This window comes from Pieris rapae, chromosome 4, assembly GCF_905147795.1.
Source record: "Pieris rapae chromosome 4, ilPieRapa1.1, whole genome shotgun sequence".
Lineage (NCBI taxonomy): Eukaryota > Metazoa > Arthropoda > Insecta > Lepidoptera > Pieridae > Pieris > Pieris rapae.
The window spans coordinates 10,887,543-10,899,732 of record NC_059512.1 but is presented as its reverse complement, the minus strand read 5'-3'; the positions used below and the strand labels follow the sequence as shown (position 1 = coordinate 10,899,732).

The window sequence follows — 12,190 nt, the reverse complement described above, 5'->3', positions numbered from 1 at the left end:
TTGAAAACATTACATGGTAGCGATCTATAACTTCTAGGAAGTTAATCACCTTCCTAGAAGTTATAGTAGGCCGTAAGAATATATATATATATTCTTACGGCCATGGCGTAACAATTTTTAGAATATTGCGTGGTGCAACATGCAGGCACCCGCAGCCGTGTTGGATCCCTCGGTATATGCAAGGAAGTTTCTTTAAATGTTTGAAATAATTTTGGATGCCTCTTTACAGTCATAACTGCTTCAACGATATACAAACTCGGTACTGTCAGAATACCGAGTTCCTGAAAAATCGGTCTACAGCTCGTAAGAGGTCCAAAGCCCATAATAGCCCTGATACATTTTTTCTGAGTAATAAAAAATTTACTCACATCCACCGAATTTCCCTATAAAAGGATACCATAGCGCAAAACTGAGGCAACATAGCCGTGATAAGCAATAATTGCTGCGTGTTTTGAAGCCACTTTGCGAGTTCGACTCAAAGCAAAAACAAATTTATTAAGCATATCGTTAAAACGTGTTTTTTCCAATTAAGATTTTGGTCTAGTGTTATGCCTAGAAACTTGGTTGATACAACTTCCTCAATAAACTCGCTCTTATAATTAATTTTGAGGTTATTGGGTCTGCAATTATTATAGTTTCGAAACTGTATAAAATTGTTTTTTTTATATTTACACTTAAATTATTAATGTCCAACCATTCTGTGACATTCTTTACTGTTTCATTCAATAATGATTCGTGTATCATCGTGTTGTATCATTTGACACGACCACTGAAATATCATCCGCGTAAAGAATGTATTTATTACTAACCTAATTCGGTAAATCATTAATGTACAGAAGAAACAGCAATGGACCCAGTATGCTCCCTTGAGCAACGCCTTTATTGCTATACATAGCCACAGACTTGTAACTCCTTTCAATATGTTTAGCAGAGGAAGTATGTATGATTTCGACATATTGATTGCGGATTCCATAAAGTCTACACTTTTAAAGAAGAATTTTGTAGTCTACACAATCAAACGCTTGGCTCATGTCAAAAAAAACTACAGATACGTGCTTGCGTCTATCGATATGTTCTACAATTGCCATAACTAAAGAGAAAGCTGCTAGGATAGTGTTCCTGATGGGGGTATTGGGGTACAATTCGTTAGAGCTTCGTAGGGATTTGGCTGTGGTAAGGTTTGGTCTAAACGTTATTAAAAACGAAACGGAAAGCGCATACTTGATGGGGGAAATCATCAGTCTGTACGTTCCGGACAATTATTACCGCTGCCGGAAGCATAACCTCTTTGCTGTGCGTTCGGCTCGCACTGTCCAGCGTCAACAAGCTCCCATTCCTCGACTACTCTCGATGCTAAATGGGTTTCTCGACTCTTCACCGGAGAGCGACCTATTTGGTGAGCGTATGGCGGCAGTGTACTCTGATTTGAGGGTATACTTGGAGAGTATTAGGGGTTAGAATAAACTGTGTTTTATGTTATTTTAATTAATTTTGTATTGTATATATTATAGTCTATTTTATGGTGAGTTTAGCCATGTCTGTAATTAATAAATAAATAAATATGGGCATCAAATGAAAGGGCTCAACAATCAGAATATAATATACTATTAAAATTGAAATACAAGATAGCAGCCGCTACAAAATGGCGGATAACGTAGGTTTTAGCAATCCCATCAATATGGGTATCAAATGAAAATGCTCAACCAGTATAATACAATGTACTATATAAAATTAAAATCCAAGATGGCGGCTCCTATAAAACGATCAGGAACACCTGTTTTCAAACAGCCAGAACATCTCCAACCAGCTACACATCTCTGGCGTTTATTCACGCTGGGTGAATTAACTGAAAATATGCGACAGCAAGATGACCAGACTTTTATTGATATTTTGAATGCTTTGAGAGTCGGTGAGCTAACAACCCAACATTTTAGTATTTTAATGGGAAGACTTCTTCAAGACACGAGTGATGAGTTTGCAATAGACAAAGCGTTAAGGGTATACCCCACAAATCACCAAGTTAACGACCACAACTCTGCTGTATTGAATTTGTACAGAAATAATGGTGCTCGCATTTACAAAATAAAAGCGCAGGATCAGCTAGTACACGCCACACGAAATGCAGACAATGTGGATATAGCTACTATAATACCAGCTGATATCAACAAAACTGGGGGTTTACCAGCGAAACTGCAAATATTTGTGGGGGTAAAAGTCATGCTACGGTCCAATATTGACGTTTCAAAGGGATTAGTAAACTACTAACTTACTAACTATAGGCTACATCAACGAAATCGTTTGGCCTCAATTTCGTCGAACTCAGATGTATGCAACAGATGTACCTTCCGTCCGAATTGATTTCGCAAGAGACGGAGTACATCTTATACACCCGAAAGCCATACAGTTTCCAGCTACGTACAATGTCGGGACGGCTGAAAGAAGAACGTTGTCTTTAATACTATCATGGGCTTCTACAGTACTAAAAATGCAGGGCAGCACTGTGGATCACGCAGTCATATACTTAGGTGCGAAACTGTTTGAAGAAAGTCAAGCCTACGTGGCTCTTAGTAGAGTAAGATCTTTGCTAAAACAAAAAATAATAAAATAGATACAGTCGTGGGAATTATAAACATATGCATAGAGTAGACTGAAATAAAACCATGGGGCACGTCAATTGTCTACAAATTATCGACTTAATGTGCGATAGAAGAATCGTTTAATTCGTCGTTAAAATAGGCAGTTGGCCCGCAGACGGTGAGGAAATTACTTACTATTTTCTTGCTCATGGAAATTTCAATAGTTATACACTCCATGTAATGGGGCATCTCCATTCAATTTGTAGACAATTGACGTGCCCCATGGTTTTTTGGCATAACTTAAAAAGTTTTATTACCTATTTTTATTTAGATGTAATAACGCATTTTTTTTTAGATAATTGTCATATTTTTTATATGCTTGTTTATTTTCATTTGTTTTTGTTCTAAAATATTTAAAAGCAAGTTATCTCTTACGCCTACTACAGATTCTAAGCCCTGGTGTAATCCACTTGGGTATTGTCGTTTTGTTGTTAACATTAACTTTAATAACTGGAAAACAGAGAAAAAAGAATTATGATAAATTGTCATGGAAAATTTGGAAAGCTTTATCGCAAGAACTTTCTTCATTTACCTCGCTCCAGGACAAATTTGAAAGGCATTCCCGAAACTTTTTTATATTTTCAGAGCAGTAATCTCTTCTAAATACGCACCACTTTAAGTAAATTGACTTTGTTTGTGTGATCTGAGTGACATATATAAACGGAGTGTTTCGCCTTTAGCATCTTTAATATTACTCAATATATGGTTAATACAGGATAAATTTCTAGTCGGTACGTTAATAAAGTGTTTCAAGTTATAATTTGATAGAATGTCATTGTAATTCATAGTTATATTATTTATATTTAAAATGTCTATATTCATGTCACCACATAAAATAATTTGCTGTTTTTTATTTTTTTATTTATGTAAAAGGGTTTGAAATATTTTAAAAAAGCTATATACGTCAGAATCGGGCGTTCTATAATTAAAAATTATAAGGCATTGAATTGAGGGTACTATTATGCCACAACATTCAAATGTTTTTTCTACTGATATGTCGTTGCAACAGCTAAGCGGCAAGCTATCCAGAGATTTATCTATGAAGATACATACCCTGCCACGCTTTTTATTTAACCGACTGAATGATGAGGCTAACTTAAAATTCTTCAAAATCATGTAACTTTCATCACCTCTTCTTACAAAAGTTTCAGAAAAACATAAAATTTTAGGAGTAGTATTTGAAGTGTACCTGATTTCGCTAAGATTTAGTTCAATAGAATCTACGGTTGGTTATAGGTATCTGAATTGGCACCCAATTAAACAGTTGCACGTATTGGCCATTTTAAAAACATTTATTAACGTTTTTAGAACTGCAATGGTTAGTTACTTAATGGTCATTTAAAAATTTTTTATAAATATTGAATTAAGACAATTATAATAATAAGCTTATCCTTAAGTGAACTTGTTATGTTGAATATTTATAAACATGGCCCTCAATAAAATAATGCATGCAGATTCTTGCCCCAATAAAGAGAATTGACCCAAGTGGTTATTTACGATTGATTTTAAAGACAAATAAATATACTACAGCAAAAAACTGCAAAGCCGTTCAATAATAATAATAATAAAAAAGCTATCTTTATTAACCACTCTAAAAGAAATAATAGCGCCATCTCTTGGTACTTTAGCGAGTTCGTTTAATTCTTTTACGCCAGATATTTACGATAAAATGATTTTCATAAATGGCGTTTACATTTGAAACTTACTACGAATGCATGAATTTTCCTACAACTACGTATCACATTACAAAAAATTACGTATTTCAATAATGGACAAAAATGTGGTCAACATCTGACCTACCTTTATCTTAGTATATAAAGCTTAATTCAAATTCCTTTTTTTATTTTAGCAATCTACATACACAAATAACAAAGTAACAGAAAACTAGATTCCAATAACTATTACATACTCTAAAATGGCACGGATTATTTCTATTGTAACTTATCAGTTGTACAAACGATAAAAACAAAGACTACTAAGTCACTGAGTCGGCGCTTAGTCATTTTCCCTGAAACGAGTTTCCCTTATTTCGCATCGTTATCAACTACGGATAAAATAACTTACGATTACTCTAACCTAATTCACTAACCACTGTTACCTAATTGCTGAATTACTTAATAAATTCCGTCTTAACAAATGACCTGTTTTGATGGCACATTCAGTTGATGTATTGGTTTTTTGTACCAAAAAGGATAAAAAATGATCAGAAACCACGACATCATTGTTCCCCATGATTCGGGGGAGAGTATTCTCAGCTGGTCACGTGGCACTGCGTGTAGTACATCGCTTGGCTGTAATGTTGTTGCACGCTCTGCATAGATGTCACTTCGCTCAAGTATGAATCAGAGCCGAAGCTCGGGAAGTACTCCTGAGGGTGACTCTGCTCTTGAATATCCTCCGGGCGGATCTCATGGGATTTATACTCTTGGTGTTCCTGCAAACGTGTGACTTAATTTAGATTAAATATAATATAGTTTGAATTTTCAACATCTAAATTCGAAATCGTAAAGTTGTAGTTACATGAAAATCGTAACAGTACAATTAAACAGTGTGAATAAATAAATATTATTTTGGTGTTTTTTATTTTAATATTATTTTTTTTCTTTTAAACCTAAATAAAATTAACAATTGTCTATTAATAAGAAATATTAAAAAATATACCTGTGTCACCTGATACTTGCATCTCTTGAAACGACCGTACAATGAAGAGTATGGAAGGTTAAAGTGGATGGCCGCTTGGTTTATCGACATCTGACCAACTCTGAAATAAAGATAACGAAGTGAAGCTCTAGTCATCAAAAGATGGCGCCAGTTGAAAATAAAATGCATGCTGCCAATTCCCAAAAACTTTTTTAATAGTTATTTTTTTTATTAATCCATCTGCAATCAGCCTCTTGGCCATTATCAGATTTAATTTGAAATTATGGCAAACAGGGAACGCAAATTCAATATTTTTTTATTCCCTCCGTATTTCAACTGTCGGACGGACTGTGGCAAGTTTCGCCTAAAAAAAATACAATTTTGTAAAATAAACTTACTACATACTCTTTTATTTTCTTTCTCTTTCTAAAGCTTTTATTAACTTTTATTGACTTGATAGGCCAGTCTTTTTCATTGGTCGTGAAGCCTAATGTAAAATTATAACAATAAAATACCTGACAGCTTCGAGAGCTTCCCCCATGGCGTCCTCAGACCACGGTGTGGGGTTAGAGCGGGACAACTCGATGCCCTCTCGCTTACACCGTCCGTACAAAGTGCCTGTTACGTTAAGGTGTTCAAATACATACACTATCAGATACACTTTTGAAGAAAAAGATGTGTCCCTTACTTCTAAACTTAAAGAAAAACGTAATAAATGCTTCCTGATACTAATTAATATAAGCGCGATCAACTAATGCATGCATGCATGCAGGCATGTAAGGAAATGGTCACGTGACACAAGTTTTGGTTTATGACATTTCGATACAATTTCATTTGGCGTAAAAGCATCTCCGTCTCAAAGTGTTTTGGATTCCTATAACACTGGCGACATAGGACTAGCATGGTGTAATGGATGCAGTTCCTAATAAATTATTTCTAAGCCAAAAACTTGGCGATCACAAAGTGGCGAAGAGTTTTTGCCAATTATTCTAACTTTATGTCCTCGTAAATAAAAAAAACCTTCAAGCATTTTTATTGACATTCCAATTCTACATTGTATTATCTACTGATATAAAGATATCTCTGGTGCTAAAATCAGGAGCGAAATAAAGATCCCGCCTCAAACTTACCAGTGGGTATTCCGAAGTGAGAAGCGGCCCGCTGCACGGAGGCGGCGCCACAACGGATGGCGTCGAGAGCCCTCTGCAGGTCAGCTCTTCGCCAAGACGTGGGCGCGGCGTTGAAGGGTGCCGCCAAGCGGATGCCCTCGCGACGGGCGATCTTGTACAGGGTGCTGCTAGGTATACCTGTAGCCCTCTTGTCGTGTTTTACTTTCTTTCATTACAAAGATTTAGCAGAGCCAATAAACATGAAATTGAATTCCGCAGCTTTTGGTTAATTTAAACTAAGTAAGTAAAGTTTATCTTCTTATGATTAGACTAATCTTTGACGTAACGCTTTTTAAAGCATTACAGATCACTCTCATATCACTGCCTTAGGTCTAAAGTAAAGATCAGTTCTGACCGTATGCTTTGCTGGCCTTATTGGCGGAGATGGCTCCAGTCCTGAGTGCGTGCAGGGCTGCCTTGAGGTCGTCTTCGGTCCAGGACTTGGAGGAGCCCTCTTTCTTGGGCGTGTCGATGCCCATGCGATGGGCCCTTTGCCACAACGTGGTGGAAGGTATTCCGTAGGTGGAGGAGGCCTGGAGCCGACAAAAAAAATCTATTTTTGTCGAGTTTGGTTGATTTTTTTATCAAAGTTTTAGCAACCAGGAGTCGGAAGTGAACTTTTCTTTCCTCTTTCTTTTCTACTACATTTAGGATTTATCTACCTTGGTGAGACTCATATGATGATTCTTGAGCGCGTCGAGGGCTTTCTCCATGTCCAGCGGAGACCAGCCCTTGGCTGCTCCTCGTCCACTCGTCTCCGGAGTGGAACCCTCACTCGCTTCGTCACCACTCAGCTGCTGACCTTCTGAAATGTGGAGGCATCGATTCGTAAATGATATGATACAAATAAAGGAAAAGAAGAACTCGCATTTGGACTAATTTCAAATAGGTCATAAAAATACAAATTACATTAAAAGGCGCACAACAGTCATAAATGTTACCTACCACCCTCCGAAAGCGGTTCATCCTTAATATGAAGAAGAGGTGCAAAGTCAGATGTATCCAGTATGTCTGTGGCACTCGATAATGAGATATGTTTTTCCATCAGTTGCGAACCCTGGCGAAATAAAATAATCCAACGATAAAGTATTTTATATTAGAAAACCAAATGAGACGATAGCTTTAAGGTAATTATAATTGATGAGCACCTGCATCAGGTGGGTCTTGACAGGCTCGAGCAGAGCCAGCGAAGCCTCCCTCGGGGCGGGCAATGCGGCGCACACGGGAGTCGCAGCCGGCGCCGCTGGCACCGCCACCAGCTCTGATGAGAACTGATTGTACACCGATTTCATTACTTCATATTGATAATCCTCTAGGGTTCCAGACGTATGAACTCGGCCATGGAATGATGTCATATTGACAAAAATAATTATTCAATTCACATTGAATGCGAAATATATGGAATTTAAAATACCTATATATAATACTAGCTGACCTGGTAAACGTCGTTTTGCCATGTATATCATTTATGGTTATTGTGCCTCACTCGACATAGATAGGTATAGTGTGTCGCTTTTTTGTAGATATTTATAAGATCTACAATTACTTAGAACATTTTATGGTTCTATCTTTAATAGTTTAGGCAGGGTACGCAAAATAAGTAACTTTTTTGGTTGATTTTTTACACCTTGTGTCTGAAAACCCCTAATATCTTACGAAACCCTATTTTTGTTCAAAATTAAATATAGCCTATACTACTCGTGGATAATATAGCTTTCGAATGGTGAAAGAATTTTTAAAATCGGTCCAGTAGTTTATGTTCATTACAATCAAACAAACAAAATTTTACTCTTTATAATATTAGTGTAGCTATATATAAAGCTAAAGCTCTGAACTAACACGGAAAGTCGCAGCAGCAACATAATTATTTTGTTTCATAAAAATTCTATGAAAATTCATTTATGGTATAATAGGAATACATACAGGAAATACTTACCTGTAATTGATCCAACATTTCAGCTGACACATCTCCGTCATACTCTGTGTTTAATGGCTTGTGTGTTTCCTACAAATTATATACTTATTAAAACGTATGATGCTTTCTCCACAGTTTACTGTAAATGGTATTTAATTCAATACATCGAAATTCCTACCGGAAATCAACCCATTCCTGTGATGGCAGCAATCGATTGGGCTCGAACCGTTTACGCGTTTTCAAAAATGTATCAAAAAATTTCAGTTTGGTTATTAAAAACAATAGATATAACAACTGCTCTTTTATATGTTAATGGGAATATATCATAATAATAAATATAATCTTCTATATGTTTTAAATGTTCAACACTAAAAAATAAACTTTACTGAATATCGCAAATGTTACAATCATCGATTTCAATCAAATCATCTAACAAATATTATACTAAATTACGTGAGCATAAATTCTCAACTTAACAAAACAAGTAATGATGACAAAATTTGTTTCTAATAACCAAATCATAAACGAGAAGATTAGTTTATGTAACTAAGTAGGTACTAAAGGCAAATCACCATTCTATGTTATAAACTCGCCTTTGATTCATTCTAAGAACTACTTCTTTTCATCCACTTAGCAATTGATGCCACAGCGTCTCCAAATATTGACAAAAGTGACTTGACTACGGTTGTAGTGTATATAGTGTATACTAAAACGAATTTCAACTAAATCAAAATAATAGTAAAGATAGAAAAGACTTTATAAAAGTAGGTATATTGTACCTTTTCTGGTAATATACACGAACATTAAGTATTTATGTATCATATTATTAGAAACCACTGGTTCTAATTGATTTTTGTGTTGGATAGACCAATTTGAACAGATTTTGTGTGAATGTCGCGTCGATGAGAACTCAATGGATACAAATACCAGACTCGGCACTCGAGTGTGAATAAAAAACACTAATTTGTGTTTAAAATGAAGTATCGTATGGTAATTGGTAATTTATTTAACTATATGAGGAAAAAAAATTATGTGTGCCATCAAATGTATGTATGAAATGGACTATCGGAATGTCGGAAACTAGTTTCTAAGATTAGCGCGTCCAAACTTCTAAAATATAAGAAAATTTCAAATTAATTTCTAGTAACAAAAATAAGAATTTTAAATTTTCTCTGAGAAGAAGATGAAGATACAGTAACTCACGTATAAATAGTTCCCGTACTGACAGTTGTCTTCTTCGTCTGAAGGCGGCTCGCACTTTACTTGAGACGGGCCGTAACCGGGCATTTCCTTCTTAAGATATAGAAAATAGTTTGAAATGTATATGTCATTCAATCAGAAGTTAAATCTTACACACGAATAAAATAAGAAGACTCAACTCCCAAACCATCCCTTTCGCCCGTTCGTATCAAACAAAATATTTCTCCTCGAAGTCGCGCGAATCGAACAATCGGCATAATACAAGTAGGTTCACATAGGCAATTAGACAAAAGGAAGCGAGCTTTATTGAATTTTTTCTCGATTCGTGCACAAATGAAGAGTGCAAACTTGATTCCCTCTCTTTCGTTTCCCGGTCTGAGCCCGCCGGGAGCTTTTTTAATTTTATTTTGTAAACGTACACGTACAGGCCTTCCGAATGAAACATAATAAAGTTTCAAACTTTTAGTGGTGATGAATAGATAGACCGGCGCGGTAGACGTTCGCGTGTCACCTGTCGAGTGTCGAGGGATGTGTAGTGTACACGGCAGTTGCGGGTTTAGCCTCCACAAGTCTCCCTTCAGTCGCGAGGAACACACGCCGTTCAGCGAAATTACAAACTTCTTAGCGAAGGACGACGTAAAGAGGAACCGATAAACGCGAAGAAAGCGGAGACGAGCGAACAATCTGTTAACTCACCTAGTCGGTCAACGGTCGGCGGGAAATGCGGCCGTGTCACACGTGGGGTTAAAACAAATGCACAGTGACCTTCGGGAAACGATGGGATGTCGCAAATGAAAGTGAATTCACACAGCCGATCGTCTGCGTCGCTGCGTGGCGCATGTTTAGGAGGTGCAGGGCGGGCTCAGTTTTTTCCCGCGCCAAAGAAATAAAAACAATCGCCTTCCTTTTTGCCGGCCGGAGCGAGCTTCCGCTCCTCGCGTAATCGGCTTCGAGATATTTTAATTTCTATATTTACTTAGCGACGTTATACATTGTTTACCAAACAAACTTCTAATTCAGCCAGATAGTATGAAGCTTCCAATTTTCACTATTAAAATCAATCTGAAAATTAAATTTTGCATCATTATGGAGCATTATTAATGTACCTCGTATGAATGAAGTATATAGCCATCTTGTTACAACAATTGAAAATAGAATTAATCAATTCCATTAACATATAAAAGAAGTAACGATTTCGTACAAATTACATTCGAGGGTAGAACAATTGGAACTCTATGACGTAGAGAGTATAGGTATGCAGCGGGGAGAGGCCCCGCGCCCGGCCGGCGCCTGTGGGGCGCCTTGCTCCACTCCGATTGATTTTTATTACAAGAATTTCACTCTTGTGCTTTTTTGTTTCCGCACACCAAAGAAAGCCACGCACACAAACTGAATGTATAATTCGTTTGTACTAATGCTATCGATTTTTTAACGAAGCGACAATGCCTCGCCATGGGGATATGTAGGCTGTAAGATCTGCAATTTGCATTAAGTAGGTATTTTTTATAAAGCTTCATAAAAATAATAGGTAGGTAGTAATAAAATTATGATTTTTTGTAGTTTATATTATATTGTTTGAGAGTTAGTTAGGTATTTAATTCCTTTTTTTAGTTTTTGTACGTTCCATAACAAACGTTTAAAATATTTTATCGCTGCTGTAACTGCCTAGTACCTATGTTTAGTTATATGTTACCTATTCCTATCTCTATACTAAATTATATAAATTGACTCAGCTTATAATGAATGGGCTTATATTTTATTTATTTTTTTAATATCAGACAACAGAGACCATGGCAGGAAACATTTTAAATGGACTACCAGTATGTACAATATAGTAATACTCAATTTTCTTGCCTTTACAATAGATGGCGTTTTTATAAAACTTTTTGTTAGTTATAAGTTAAAAGTACTATGTATTTTATAAATTTGACCACTTCACGCCTACCCCCAAAAATACAAATTACATACAGTTGTGTACTTATTTTTTATAATATATTTGTACAATAATGCATGCTACATACATTCAGCACCATTAACGAAATTTTGTTTGTTTGTCTCATTTACTAACATCGTAAAGTTTATAAAATGTAGAAAATATTTTATTTGTGCGCGATTATTATATAAGGTATAAGAAGACAAAAAATTTACTTCTTACAATAATTAGAATATGTTAAAAGCTAATGACGATTTGGATTCTTTACAATTTATAGAAACTTCATTAAACTATACACACAGTTTACAAAATAGGTCAAGGTTAAGTTATTAGGTAGCCATTATGATTTATGAAACAGACTACAAAATACAAGTTATTTTAATTACAAAATGTGCCCATCATGGCAACATTCATTTATAGCGCGTGCAGTTCACAGAGTAGAAATATATATGATTTTTAAATTTATATAACTAAAACTCATTTCAGTAATCAAAATAATACTAATTTAATATTAATTAACTTAAAACAAACTCTTAAGTGTTTAAATGACGCACCGTTAATACTATCATATTTTACATACATTTTATAAAGCAATAAAAAAATACCTGGCAATATTTTGCTGAGCTTATTTTGGGTCAATCTGTTGTTCGTTTCCAACTTGTGTAATTTAAAGAGGTGCCTTTCGCTTCGCTAAACT

General features: G+C 35.7%; 1 protein-coding gene across 2 annotated transcripts; it reads right to left on the bottom strand.

The window, feature by feature from the left end:
• Nucleotides 1–3,917: 3,917 nt before the first annotated feature.
• On the bottom strand, nt 3,918–12,175 carry LOC110995395. 2 transcript variants are annotated; one of them, XM_022262547.2, is made up of 12 exons: nt 12,099–12,175; nt 10,257–10,622; nt 9,564–9,653; nt 8,382–8,450; nt 7,594–7,716; nt 7,391–7,502; nt 7,108–7,250; nt 6,801–6,978; nt 6,407–6,583; nt 5,792–5,894; nt 5,298–5,397; nt 3,918–5,070 (listed from the first exon to the last, which is right to left on the bottom strand). In XM_022262547.2, exons 3-12 carry the CDS (start codon nt 9,645–9,647, stop codon nt 4,888–4,890), a joined length of 1,272 nt encoding a protein of 423 aa, XP_022118239.2. In that variant the 5' UTR covers nt 9,648–9,653; nt 10,257–10,622; nt 12,099–12,175; the 3' UTR covers nt 3,918–4,887. The 2 variants fall into 2 exon arrangements, with proteins under 2 accessions (XP_022118239.2, XP_022118241.2); XM_022262549.2 differs by lacking the exon at nt 12,099–12,175 and having other exon boundaries at nt 10,257–11,046.
• Nucleotides 12,176–12,190: the final 15 nt, after the last annotated feature.